This window comes from Neofelis nebulosa, chromosome 4 (genome assembly GCF_028018385.1).
Source record: "Neofelis nebulosa isolate mNeoNeb1 chromosome 4, mNeoNeb1.pri, whole genome shotgun sequence".
In the NCBI taxonomy this organism is placed as follows: domain Eukaryota; kingdom Metazoa; phylum Chordata; class Mammalia; order Carnivora; family Felidae; genus Neofelis; species Neofelis nebulosa.
Genome location: NC_080785.1, coordinates 43,775,033 through 43,786,928, shown reverse-complemented (window position 1 = coordinate 43,786,928; position 11,896 = coordinate 43,775,033). Strand labels below are relative to the sequence as shown.

Below are 11,896 nucleotides of genomic sequence, written 5' to 3'. Positions count from 1 at the left end.
AAACCTTAACACTGTCAATGGTCATTTCCTTGGGCTTGCAATGCCAACAAAAAGGAGAAGCTCAGTTTTTTTCATCTCATGAAATGGGTCTCATGGGGTCTTCTCCAGGAGACGAGTGTCAGAATTAAATGAGATACTGAGAAAAAAAGAGATTTTTTTAATTTAAATTAAAACTAATAAACCCAAACCATGAACTGTAGTTGGATCCTAGTTAAGAGGGGGTAAATGAAAAATTATAAATTTGTTGTTCCATCCTGGAAATTTTAGTATGAACTGAATTTTAGAAGATATTAAGGAATAATTCTTATTAATTTTCTCAGCTGTGATAAAGATACTGTGCTTACAAAAATAATATTTTTATTGTCAGTATATACTTGTAGAAGTATTTACAGGGAAAGTATCATGACGTATTCAACTTAGTTTCAAATGATTGAAGGGAGGAGGAAAGTACATACAGAGAAACAGGGCAGGTGAGGTCCAGCAAATTTAGCAAAATGTTAAGTGCTGAATCTGGGTGCAGAATACATGAGGTTCATTTTACCATTTATTTAACTTTTGGATATTTGGGGGTTTTTTTAGTCTTTTTTTAAATTAACATACAGTATAATATTAGTTTCAAGTGTATGATATAGTATTTCAACATTTCCATACAATAGCCGGGGCTCATCACAGCAAGTGCACTCCTTAAGCCCCATCACCTATTTAACTCAGATCCTGACCCACCTCCCCTCAGGTAACCACCCAGTTTGTTCTCTATAATTAAGAATCAATGTTTTGGGGCTCCTGAGTGGCTCAGTTGGTTGGGCGTCTGACTTCAGCTCAGGTCATGATCTCACACTCCATGAGTTTGAGTCCCGCGTTGGGCTCTATGCTGACAGCTCAGAGCCTGGAGCCTGCTTCAGATTCTGTGTGTCCCTCTCTCTCTGCCCTTTCCCCTGCTCATGCTCTCTCTCTGTCTCAAAAATCAATAAAAGCATTTACAAATTTTTTTTAATAAAAAAAAAAGAATCTGTTTCTTGGTTGGTCTCTCTTGGTTTTTGTTGTTTCTTAAATTCCATACATGAGTGGAATAGTATGGTATTTGTCTTTCTCTGACTGACTTCTTTCACTTAGCATAGTACTCTCTAGTTCCATCCATGTCATTACAAATGGCAAAGTTTCATTCTTTTCATTCTTTTTATTCCATTTTATACATATATATGTATATATATGTATATATATGTATATATATGTATATTCATCGACTGATGAATGGGTAAAGAATGTATATGTGTATATATAGATATACACACATATAACATCTTCTTTATCCACTCATTAGTCAATGGACACTTGGGCTGTTTCCATTAATTTGGCTATTGTAGACAATGCTGCTATAAACATCGGGGTGCATGTATCCCTTTGAATTAGTATGTTTGTATTCTTTGGGTAAACATCACTGTTGAGTATTTGAAAATTTTTCTAAATAGGAAGTTCAGTGGAAAACAATTAAATGAGAGAGTGTCATTAAAGTGTCTGGCCCCTATTAGCTGCTAGTTTAGGATGATTACTGTGTCATTACACTAGCTGCTCTACAGAGTGAACAGTGCCCTGCACGCAGCAGGTAAGTAGTGAGAACTTCCTGAAAAGAAATTTAAAAAATTAACATAAAGAGTTGAAATCCTCTCAAAAGGATGTCTCCGAGTCCATGAGGGTCACAAGCTGAGAGGAGATAAAGTTCTGCTTGCTTGGGGACACCGGGCACCTAAAGCTTAGAGGTTAAGAACACTGACCTTTGAGTCTAACCCCTTGGATTTAAATCTGTGGTGGGAGCAGTAAGGTCACCTTGGATGAATTATTTAATCCCACGCCTCAATTTTCCCAGCTGTAAATGTAACATAAAAATAGTTTGTTCCTATTTCATAATATCCTTGTGAAGATTAACTAGGACAATGCACTTTAAGTGGTGCCCTGCACATAGTAAGTACCCAAATACTAGTTATTACTATAATTATGTAGGTAAAACCTCCTATCCCATTGTACCATGATCTGAGAGGTGCTACCAGTATTTATGCAGGATTGCTCCTTCACCTACTAAACTGAATCTATGGTGTTATTCTTAGAAACTTCCCTTCAATTTTCTTCAGTTTGTAAGTTTCACTAAAAGCCCACAATTTACCTATTCTTGCTTTGGTTTTCTTTACAGAGAATTCTGATAAAAGCAATGAAGTTTTCACATGACAAGTCTCTATTTGAGTCTCAAACATCAATGGGTTTCTTGTAGTAGTACAAATCTAATGTTTTATAGTACAAATGCTACAAATTCAATGTGTGTAAAGTGAATGTTTCAGGAATGCTTTCCAAATCTATGATATCCGTATTACACGTGTCCTCAAATAAAACCTAGTATCATTGGTGTCAGTGTTTCAGATTCTCAGAGAAACAGTACTAAAGTTGTAGACCTCCGTAGGCGTCATTCTATACCCAACTCTTTAGCTTGGGCATTCTCTGAAAGTATCTACTCTCGTGTTGTTACCTTAAGAGATAACCGATTCTGCTTCAAATTCTATGTCTCCCTCTCTCTCTGCTTCTCCCCCGCTCATGCTCTGTCTCTCTCTCCTTCAAAAATAAATAAAAAGATTAAAAAAAATTAGAAAAAAGGGGCGCCTGGGTGGCTCAGTTGGTTAAGCATCTGACTTCGGCTCAGGTCATGATCTCACAGTTCATGAGTTCAAGCCCCACATCGGGCTCTGTGCTGACAGCTTAGAGCATGGAGCCTGCTTCAAATTCTATGTCTCCCTCTCTCTCTGCTTCTCCCCTGCTTATGTTCTCTCTCTGCTTCAAAAACAAATAAAAACATTAAAAAAAATTTTAAAAAGGGACGTCTGGGTAGCTCGGTTGGTTAAAGCGTCTGACTTCGGCTCAGGTCATGCCACTAATGTGTCAAAATCCCGAAGGTGACAGATCCTCTTTGCACACTCCAGAGACAGTCCAATAGTAGCCACATGCCTTATTTATAGAGTGCCTTACCATTTCCAAGGCATGTTTATACACAGTACCTCATGTGATCCTCACAGCAATGGTCAAGATGTTCTGGGTAGTTCTTAGCCCCAGTTTACAGGTAAGGAAAATGGCGGTCACAGTGGTGAAGTGATGTCTACTCCAAGTCACAGAGAAATTATAGGTGCTTATGTCTTACAGACACACATCCACTCCTGCCTTTTGCTCACATCCCTTCTCTGGGCTCCCATTTCCTCATTTGTGTAGGGCTCCCCGGGCTCCCAGCTCTTTCCTGAGAGACTCAATACCATACCTCCTCTGGCTGACCATCCCACTCTGGACTCTGAGCCATCTACCAGGTACACCTTACAAATACTCATTCACTCAGCACCCAAAATATAACAACATCAAAACAAGAGGAAAGCAATAGTCCTGGTTATCTTGAAACTAATCAAATAAAAGCAAGATACAAAGACCTCAGAGAGGCCACAAACAACCAAATTTGTCAAGTAAACTTAATGAGTTCCTTTTAGAACAAAAGGAATTCTACTTTTGGTCCTTTGTGACTGTGGAAAAGTTTCTTGTCCTCTCTTAGCTTCAGCTTCCTCACTACAGAATGTTCCTATTACCCCCAGCCTTCAAAGTTATGTTGACCAAAAAAGAAGAAAATATATGGGAATGTATCTAACAGTACCTAGCCCTTAGTTAAGACTTTGATAATTACTTATTGACTTGGACTAAACCTTATAGATGAAGAAATACATAAGCTTGAAATGTGACATATACCAAAGAGTAAAAAGTATAAAACTCAATATTATAAATTAGAGGTCTTGATGTTAATTATATACTGCTTACATGCTCCAGTTTATTATCTAAAGAGATCATTCTACTAGAATTACCTTAAATTACACTAAATAAGCTTCACAAAATATCTAAAATATCAGTAGTTTGGATAGTTGGCTGGAATATGTGTGTTAGTTTAGCAAAAAAAACGAACCTCTAAATTTTATGAAGAAATAGCTATATATGTATGTATATATATATGTGTGTGTATACATATATATATATGTATGTATGTATATATGTGTGTGTATATATATATATATATATATATATATATATATATATATATATATATATCATGAGGCTTTACCAGAAGGAGAAAAAGGAAGCAGGTGATTTTCTCAAGAACAAAATTTGAGAAGGCAGATAGGGCAGGTTTAGCGGGGGAGAGTGGGCAGTGAACAACCTGACCAAGAGTATAAAGCTTCTAGACAAGATGGTATAATACAGACCATCATAACTTTGAGCCATGGTCACTCAACACGCTTAGAGGTCCTGGGGCTGATACTCCATAGCATTCACCAAAGTCAACTTCGATATTGAGTTCTGGGATTTCATTTCTCTCCATGAAAATGAAAGCAGCTCCTAAATCTTTACCTTATTTAGGAAATAAATGGTGAATGCCAAACTCACCAGTTGATTCTGGTAGGCAGTGACTGCTGTGAAAACGGTCTCTGGAAAGATGAATGTTCTGAATTCTTCAGACTTCAGATTGAGCAACGAGGCTGTGTGGTCTTTCTTCTTAATGATGTGCACCCGTGGCTGGTACTTGTGCATGGAGTTCAAAATTATCTACAACAAAGAGATGGGAAGTACTGAATATTAAGTATTTATATTGCAAAACAGGCCAAATTGCAATGAGGCAAAGAAAGAACCATAAAATCTACAGTTTCAAATTTAAGTTTTAAGAGTAGAAGCCACCCTTTCCACTCTTTTTTTTTTTTTAATGTTGATTTATTTTTGAGAGACAGAGACAGAGCATGAGCAGGGGAGGGGCAGAGAGAGAGGGAGACACAGAATTGGAAGCAGGCTCCAGGCTCTGAGCTGTCAGCACAGAGCCTGACATGGGGCTTGGACCCACGAACCCTGAGATCACAACCTGAGTCAAAGTCAGATGCTTAACTGACTGAGGCACCCAGACAACCCCACCGTTTCCATTCTTAAGGCAAATCATTTTCACAGGATGCTGCAGAAACATAGTTGTGAAATCACATTTTACCAAAACAAGTGTAAAAAATACAAGTTGCTTCAAGGGTCCTTTCTAAACTGATGGTGGGGGGGGAAACATCTGAAGGATAAGTTTATTTGTTTTTTTTTTTTAATCAAGTCTTTAAAATATATTTTGTTAGTCTGGTTAGACTGAGGATGTATGTCTAAATTTTCTAAAGTAAGAACTTATATATTCCAGGAGGACAGATTGTTATTTATGGTAGTAGAGGGGAATAAAAAGAATTAAGAAAGGTTAGGTGACATTAGATCTTAGAGTGCAGAAACTGTTACTTTCTAGCTCCTTCATCTTGGGCCAAATGATCTCGCCTCTCCAACTTTGTTTTCTCAAATACAAAAACTTAATCTCACAAGGTTGTGGTGAGGATAAGATGATGTTAACTCTCATAAGTTGCACAGCAAATAGGAAGTGCTCAGTAAACCTTAGTAGTCGTAGTAGTATTTCTGACAATTTTGTTGATTCCTGACTCACTGTTATGAACCAAACATGAATGACAATGATGACCATCTTCTGTTTTACAGCTAGTAAAAGTTGCCCAATATTTAGAAATCATAAGTCTACCTTGATTAACAAAGCAGTATTTCTCATGAATGTTTTAAACAAAACATAATGATTCGCCGTTATGAAATCTGAGCAACAAAATTCACTTTCATATATAAAGGATTTTCTACATCTTCCCCACTGCCGCTCAGACAGCTACCTAAATCTGTAAAATTGGGCATGTCCTTCCTAGGATAACAGTGCTCACACTGTATGCCCTTCACCCCAAGGGCCTAGCAGAGAGCCTGACTTTCCTGGGTGGCATGTGATAAATAGTGTGGCAGGACTGTGGTCAATGGCAGTGTTGATGCATCTTCTAGATTAACATGGGTGTGGTAGAGGAGTATTTTTGCTGGTTTACTTTAGCAGAGTTAAATACTAGTCACTGTGGGATAACTAATATAGAATCAATCTCTCTCTGTGCTGAGATATAAGCCAACTTAAAGTTACAGGGCATTAACTGGCATTGAATTTTGAACATGCCATCCTTTTATGATCCCAAACCTGAAGAGGAATAACCAAAACAAATGAGAGCTCCAAATGAATTGAAATAGACTTTAAAAAAGTCATTTCTTTATATAAGACATTTATTCCAAGGAGTTTAAGATAATTACGCTCACTCATAAAACTGGAATAAACTCAAAACAAAACAAAACAAAAACTGGAATAAATTCAAAGTGACAAAAGTAAACTCTTAAAACTGATATAAGAAAAATGCTGGGCATTCATTATGTGTTGTAATAAGAAGTTACAAATAATTTTCACACACATTCTTTCTCTCTCTCTCTCTCTCTCTCTCACACACACACACACACACACACACCCACACACCCACACACCCCCCCCACACACACACACATACACAAAGGACAAAGCCCTAAGCTTTAAATAATGTCCCTTCTCCCATACTTACACCATCCCTAGGTCAATTTCCTTCGGGAAAAGGTGCTGGAGAGGGTCCAACCTCAGACTGAATCTCAGAGCCAGGGCTCCTTGACTATCCGCTCAAGATCTCATTGGGTTAAGGAACACTAAAAGAAATGTGAACTTTGCTTCACTGAAGAACTAAATTCCCTGAAGTAAAAATTTTTCCTGTTATAAAACTAAAAATGCATCTGTAAGAAGGGCTTCTTCCGGACTAATTCAAAGCACTTGGCTAAACTACACAGGATCTAAAAATCTTGCCTTGTAGTTTTCAGAACACACTATTTATGGTGATAAAGGGTTACATTAAATAATAAAACTTTAAAGCTAAAATGGATATTAACAATCATCTAAGACTAAACAATTTGTCAAGGTCTAATCTTGGCATAATCAGACTAGAACCCAGAGCTCCTGAAATCCAGCTTGGTGCTATTCCCACCCATGAAGTTGATATTAAAAGGAGAACATATTAATTCTGGACAGGTGATTTCAAAATGAATTCTCAAGTCTTTCTGGAAAGACTCAAACAGTGCTTCTCAAAGCTTCACATATGGAAAATATCAGAACCATTAAAAATTTCATTTCTCCCTGCAAAGATTTCAGTGGAGTCCAAGAAATTTTAATATGAATGACATTAAGAATGATCTGGCCTACCGAAAATGTCTCTCAGATACTCATCATTTTTAGCCTGAAAAAAAAATCCATCAATGAAAACATCTTTTTTAAAAAAACAGAAAAGGACAGTTATCCCAACAGTCTTAAAGATAAAAGTCAATTATGTTTTCCAATACATAAAATAACAGAAACCTATTAACCTACTTGCAACATCCCAACAGCAGAGTCATGAGTACCTGGTTACTCTGATTTGGTCACGATAAACAAGGTCTCTTGTGGGCGAATGGAAGGTGGCAACGTCTGAAGTGATTTGTTTGCTTCCAATTTCATTGGAAATTGATTTTCCAATTTGAAACCATGTCTAAAACTCTCTTATATCTATTTATAACCATCCTTTCTGAGAAAAGTTCTGAAACTTCTAAAGTGCATAGATCCAATAAAAACTAAAACCTGAAGTAACAAGAGCCTTAATAAAGGGGTAAGAGAGAGAATAATGATAGAATATCTAAGCCCAGGGAAGCAACCAATGAAATACCAATGTGCTTTCTGGCAATTGAGGCAAAACCAAAAAACCCAGTATTCTTATCAAAAAGAAGTATGCAAGTCTAAAGTTTTCTTAGCATAAAATCTAAAACAATTTTTATGTCAATCTTTATTTAAGAGCATGGACTAACATCACAATTCCTTACAAAGTAGTCTTACCAAATGTGTAAAGCCCTGCGTCAATGGCTATTTGTGCTATTAATTACTGATATGAGCCCAGAATTCAAATTTTTCTTTTTCCATATTTTGATGAACTCCTTATGACATAAAATCAAATGTTTTGTTTTTCATTTCAAGACTTCTCTGTGCCTTAATATTCCTAAGACTCTCTACAGCAGGGGTATATAATGAGTAAAGAGCCCTTCGTCAAATTTATTTGGGCATAAAACCCTTTTGTCCTATTGCATCTCCCATGACATGGTCTATAAACACACTTTGGGAAACCCCCAAGGGAGATGTCCATCCTATTCCCCCTATGCTGTGTCGTCTAACATACCACTGACAGAAACTAGACGTTTAACCCAAGAATGGGCTACAGTAGCATCCAGAATGCACATTCCCTTTGTTTGGTTGGTGCAGTCTTAGGACATTCATAATGCCATAGGTCCCTGACTCTCTTGCATAGAAATGGCACACGGCATCCCTGTAAAGTGATGTCTTAAGAAGAGGAAACAAAATTCCCTGAAGAACAAATGGATGTTTTCAATGAATGACTCATAGATGGAGGATGGGATGGGGAGAGGGAGGGGAGGAAGAGATTTAGAGGGAGGAAGTTTTGAGGGACTCCTCCATTCCATCCCAGGGAATCCACATAATCCAAGGCACTGTACTTACATGGCCATGCTGATCTAGTTCATTGTTGGTGAGTTTCACCTTTTCAAAAGACACCATCTGCTTGAGTAGCTGCTCACCAGTAAAAGGAGAATCTGGGTGTACATACAGCCTAAGAAAATTATGAAAGATTTTGTTAATCTTTAATATATTTTTAAAATCTGTTCTCTGTGGGTCATAAAATACTCTGATTCTAAAGGAATGCAAAAACCTCATGTTGGTGAATTTTATTTGCCCCACATAATCTCAAATTTAATAATACAACAACATCAAAATAAATCTAAAACATCTAAACATGTTTCTTTATGTACCAGTGATCTAAAAAGGGGTTTTACCTAATAAATTTTCTATTGTCTGTTCAGCAAGCCATTTTTAAAAGGCAAATATTTTTCCATCTATCTAATCAACTACTGGTCTGTTTCTGTAAAATATAAAATCTTATTACTGTTGTGGGTATTCTCAAAAGAGAGACAAGCTTATACTAATTGTGTAACAAGTTCCTAGTGTAAATACTGTTAAAAGTAAAAAGAACAATGAAGGGATAAAGAACATAAAAGACAAAACAATTCTAGAGAACCCATTCATTTAAACTTGAAGATGATGCAGAAGTTTATAAATATAAGACAAAGTAATTTTACTACAGCGGACTGCCTAACTTTTAATAGTTCACAGATCACAGTCTGTTATTTCTTCTAGTACCTTAAATACTATGACTTTTATCTAGTTAAGTGCCCACTAGATGAGAGTGCAAAAAAGCTGGGTAAACCTCATATTATTCAATGTATTTATTCATATACAACTTAAAGGGGGGGGGAAGCTTTGATGGGAAAAAATGTATTTACCACGTATTTATCATTTATTAGCTGCTACGTGCAAGAAAACTCACATTTAGATGTAGGCCATTTGTTCTATCTGCAAAGTATTACACAAAGTATAACTCTTAGTAAATTCAAATTCTGGTATCCACTGGATATAAGCTTGTCTGAAGTCAGGGGAGATACAGAACTCAAGAAAGAAAAGGAAGTATCCCTGATTTAATAGGACAAATCCCTTTATCCATTTAACAGGCTATTTATATCTCAATTTTATATAGGTTCTTTATATCTTTAATCAAACATAAATATTATGGTTGGGGCAACATCAGTGGGGAAAAAAAATCACAAAACATTTCCTTGCAGTGTTTCTTTAAAAGAAAGAAAAAGAAAGAAAGAAAGAAAGAAAGAAAGAAAGAAAGAAAGAAAGAAAGAAAGAAAGAAAAGAAACGAAACCAGAAGTCTATGCCATGCTTTGTCACAAACAGGACTAAGAAGAGAAGAATTAGGTAGCCGTACTGAAATGTGAAAGCCCGCCAGAAGCAAAGCACAAAAAAGACTAACAGCACTAGAAATTCTTACTAGACCCATATAAGAACTTTAAAGGCTTTCAGTGTATGTTTGTCTGTCTGTTGGTTTTGGAGGAGTGTTTAAAAATGCCTTTCAATTGAAGTATATCCCTTAATGATACAACCATCATAACGTTTCAAGTATACCCCTCCAAGGCTATCACTATATGAAGTTGCTTTACTGGCCAGCACTACATCCTACCTACTCCACCAAAAAAGGTTCAAAAATATTTAAAGTCCTAGAAGTTCATGAAATGTTCCTTCTTTATCAATTCAACATGGGTCTTCATAATAATAAAGACTAACTTATTTAAATATCAATTGCTTTAAAGACAACAAAAGGTCCTATATGAAAATATGACATTATTTTTTAAAAAAAGAAAAGATAACGTTACTTTAGATAATGTATATATCTTGCCATTGTGGAGATCAAATGATACTGTCCAGTATTATTTCTTCTGGTTAGGAACAACTGACTGGTAAACTTTGGTCTGAAACAATATGTTTCAAGGAATAAGAACCACAAGGAACTTCTACCATTAATAGAAAAATTATCAACTCCCATGTTCCTCACCTTTCCCTTACGGAGTTATGCAACACAGCACTATTTGTTTTAATAATAATAAAGAATATTTGCTTAAAATTGGTAGAATATTTCTATCCTATAACACACCAAACACTTTTATTTAATATCACTATAAATATACTGAAGATGAATGAAAAAAAGCATACAGGAAGCCCCTTCTCTCTCAAGTCCCCCAGGACTTAAAATTCCAGCAATAGCTTAAACATGCTTCAGTTAAGATAGTGTATTGGTACGTGCTTTCCTTCTCCAACCAGAACAGATTAGTAACATAAACAAGGCATGTCATATTTCCAAAGTCCTGCTGGCCTGCACCAGCTCCTCATACCTTCAGATAGGAAGAAAACAGATGCTAAATAAGAGGGATTAACTTCTTAGAGGAAAGACTTTGGGGAGAGAAAAAAAGATTTGATTGTAAAAATGGTTAGAATACTGCTAAAACTCTCTCTCTCTCTCTCTCTCTCTCTCTCTCTCATTTAAAAAGATTTTGTAAAGTGTGGAAGTAAGCTTGAGAGTAGTAAGAATCAGCTCTTTAATGATAAATAGTAAAGAATATTAATATAATCATTTTAGTACCAACTATAAGACGGTGAATCTTGCTCTATTTAAAAAAAAAATGGGTGTAACATTTTTGTAAAATGTCTTAGGCCTGCTATTTAGTATGTTATTTAATATACTGATTTGGAAGGGTTGGGAAGATGTCCTTCCTAGTCTCCTGTGGGAATGGAAAAGTCTGAGAGGCTTCTTTTAATCTTTTCTCCAGTGTATTTAGCATACCGTAAGCTCAATAATGTGATCAGTGACTAAGTAAGCTTAATATTCCATCTGAACTAGTGTGTGTAAATTGTGTTGATTCTGTGCCTTGATTAAAACTCCAGACTAGATACTTACAAAGAATCAACCAAACTTCAGAGTTCCTAAGTCTGTACATGTAAATAAATTATTCATTCTGATAGGAACTTCCAACAAACTACAAAAATTAGGTAATCATAAAACAACTTAAAATCAGCGAGGCTTGGCTTTAGAACCCTAACTGTAAAGTCCGCTAATATCCTTTGCTTGTATTAAAGTATTCAGTTAGATTCCTATAACTTCAGCTATTACTATTTGCATAAGCTAATATATGCTTTTTTTTCCCCCCTTAGAAGGCTAATTTGGGCAAAGCAGCAACAATAAAAAGCAGCATGTGATTTTTTAAACAGAGTTCTCCTTCAAAAACATTACCAATGAACAGCACAAAAATAAACATATATGATCCCTAACATATTGAGTAACATTTTGTATAAAATAATATTAACCTGTTGTTGATTACATCCACCCACTGAACTTATTATGGAGAAGGGGTGAAAAAGAGTTTGCTTTTCTTACATAAAATTTCTGAGTCCCTTACTGGTCAAAAACAAATGCATTTCACCAAAATGATGTTTAT

General features: G+C 36.0%; 1 protein-coding gene across 1 annotated transcript in view; it reads right to left on the bottom strand.

Annotated features, from left to right (window-relative positions):
* The window catches only part of TBX20 (T-box transcription factor 20), a 61,598-nt gene that overhangs the window by 43,806 nt on the left and 5,896 nt on the right, over positions 1-11,896 (bottom strand). Inside the window, exons 4-5 of the mRNA XM_058724609.1 lie at positions 8,507-8,615; positions 4,456-4,614 (exon numbers count right to left, since the gene is read on the bottom strand). Coding sequence (XP_058580592.1) covers positions 4,456-4,614; positions 8,507-8,615 — 268 coding nt within the window. The remainder of the gene's footprint in view (positions 1-4,455; positions 4,615-8,506; positions 8,616-11,896) is intronic.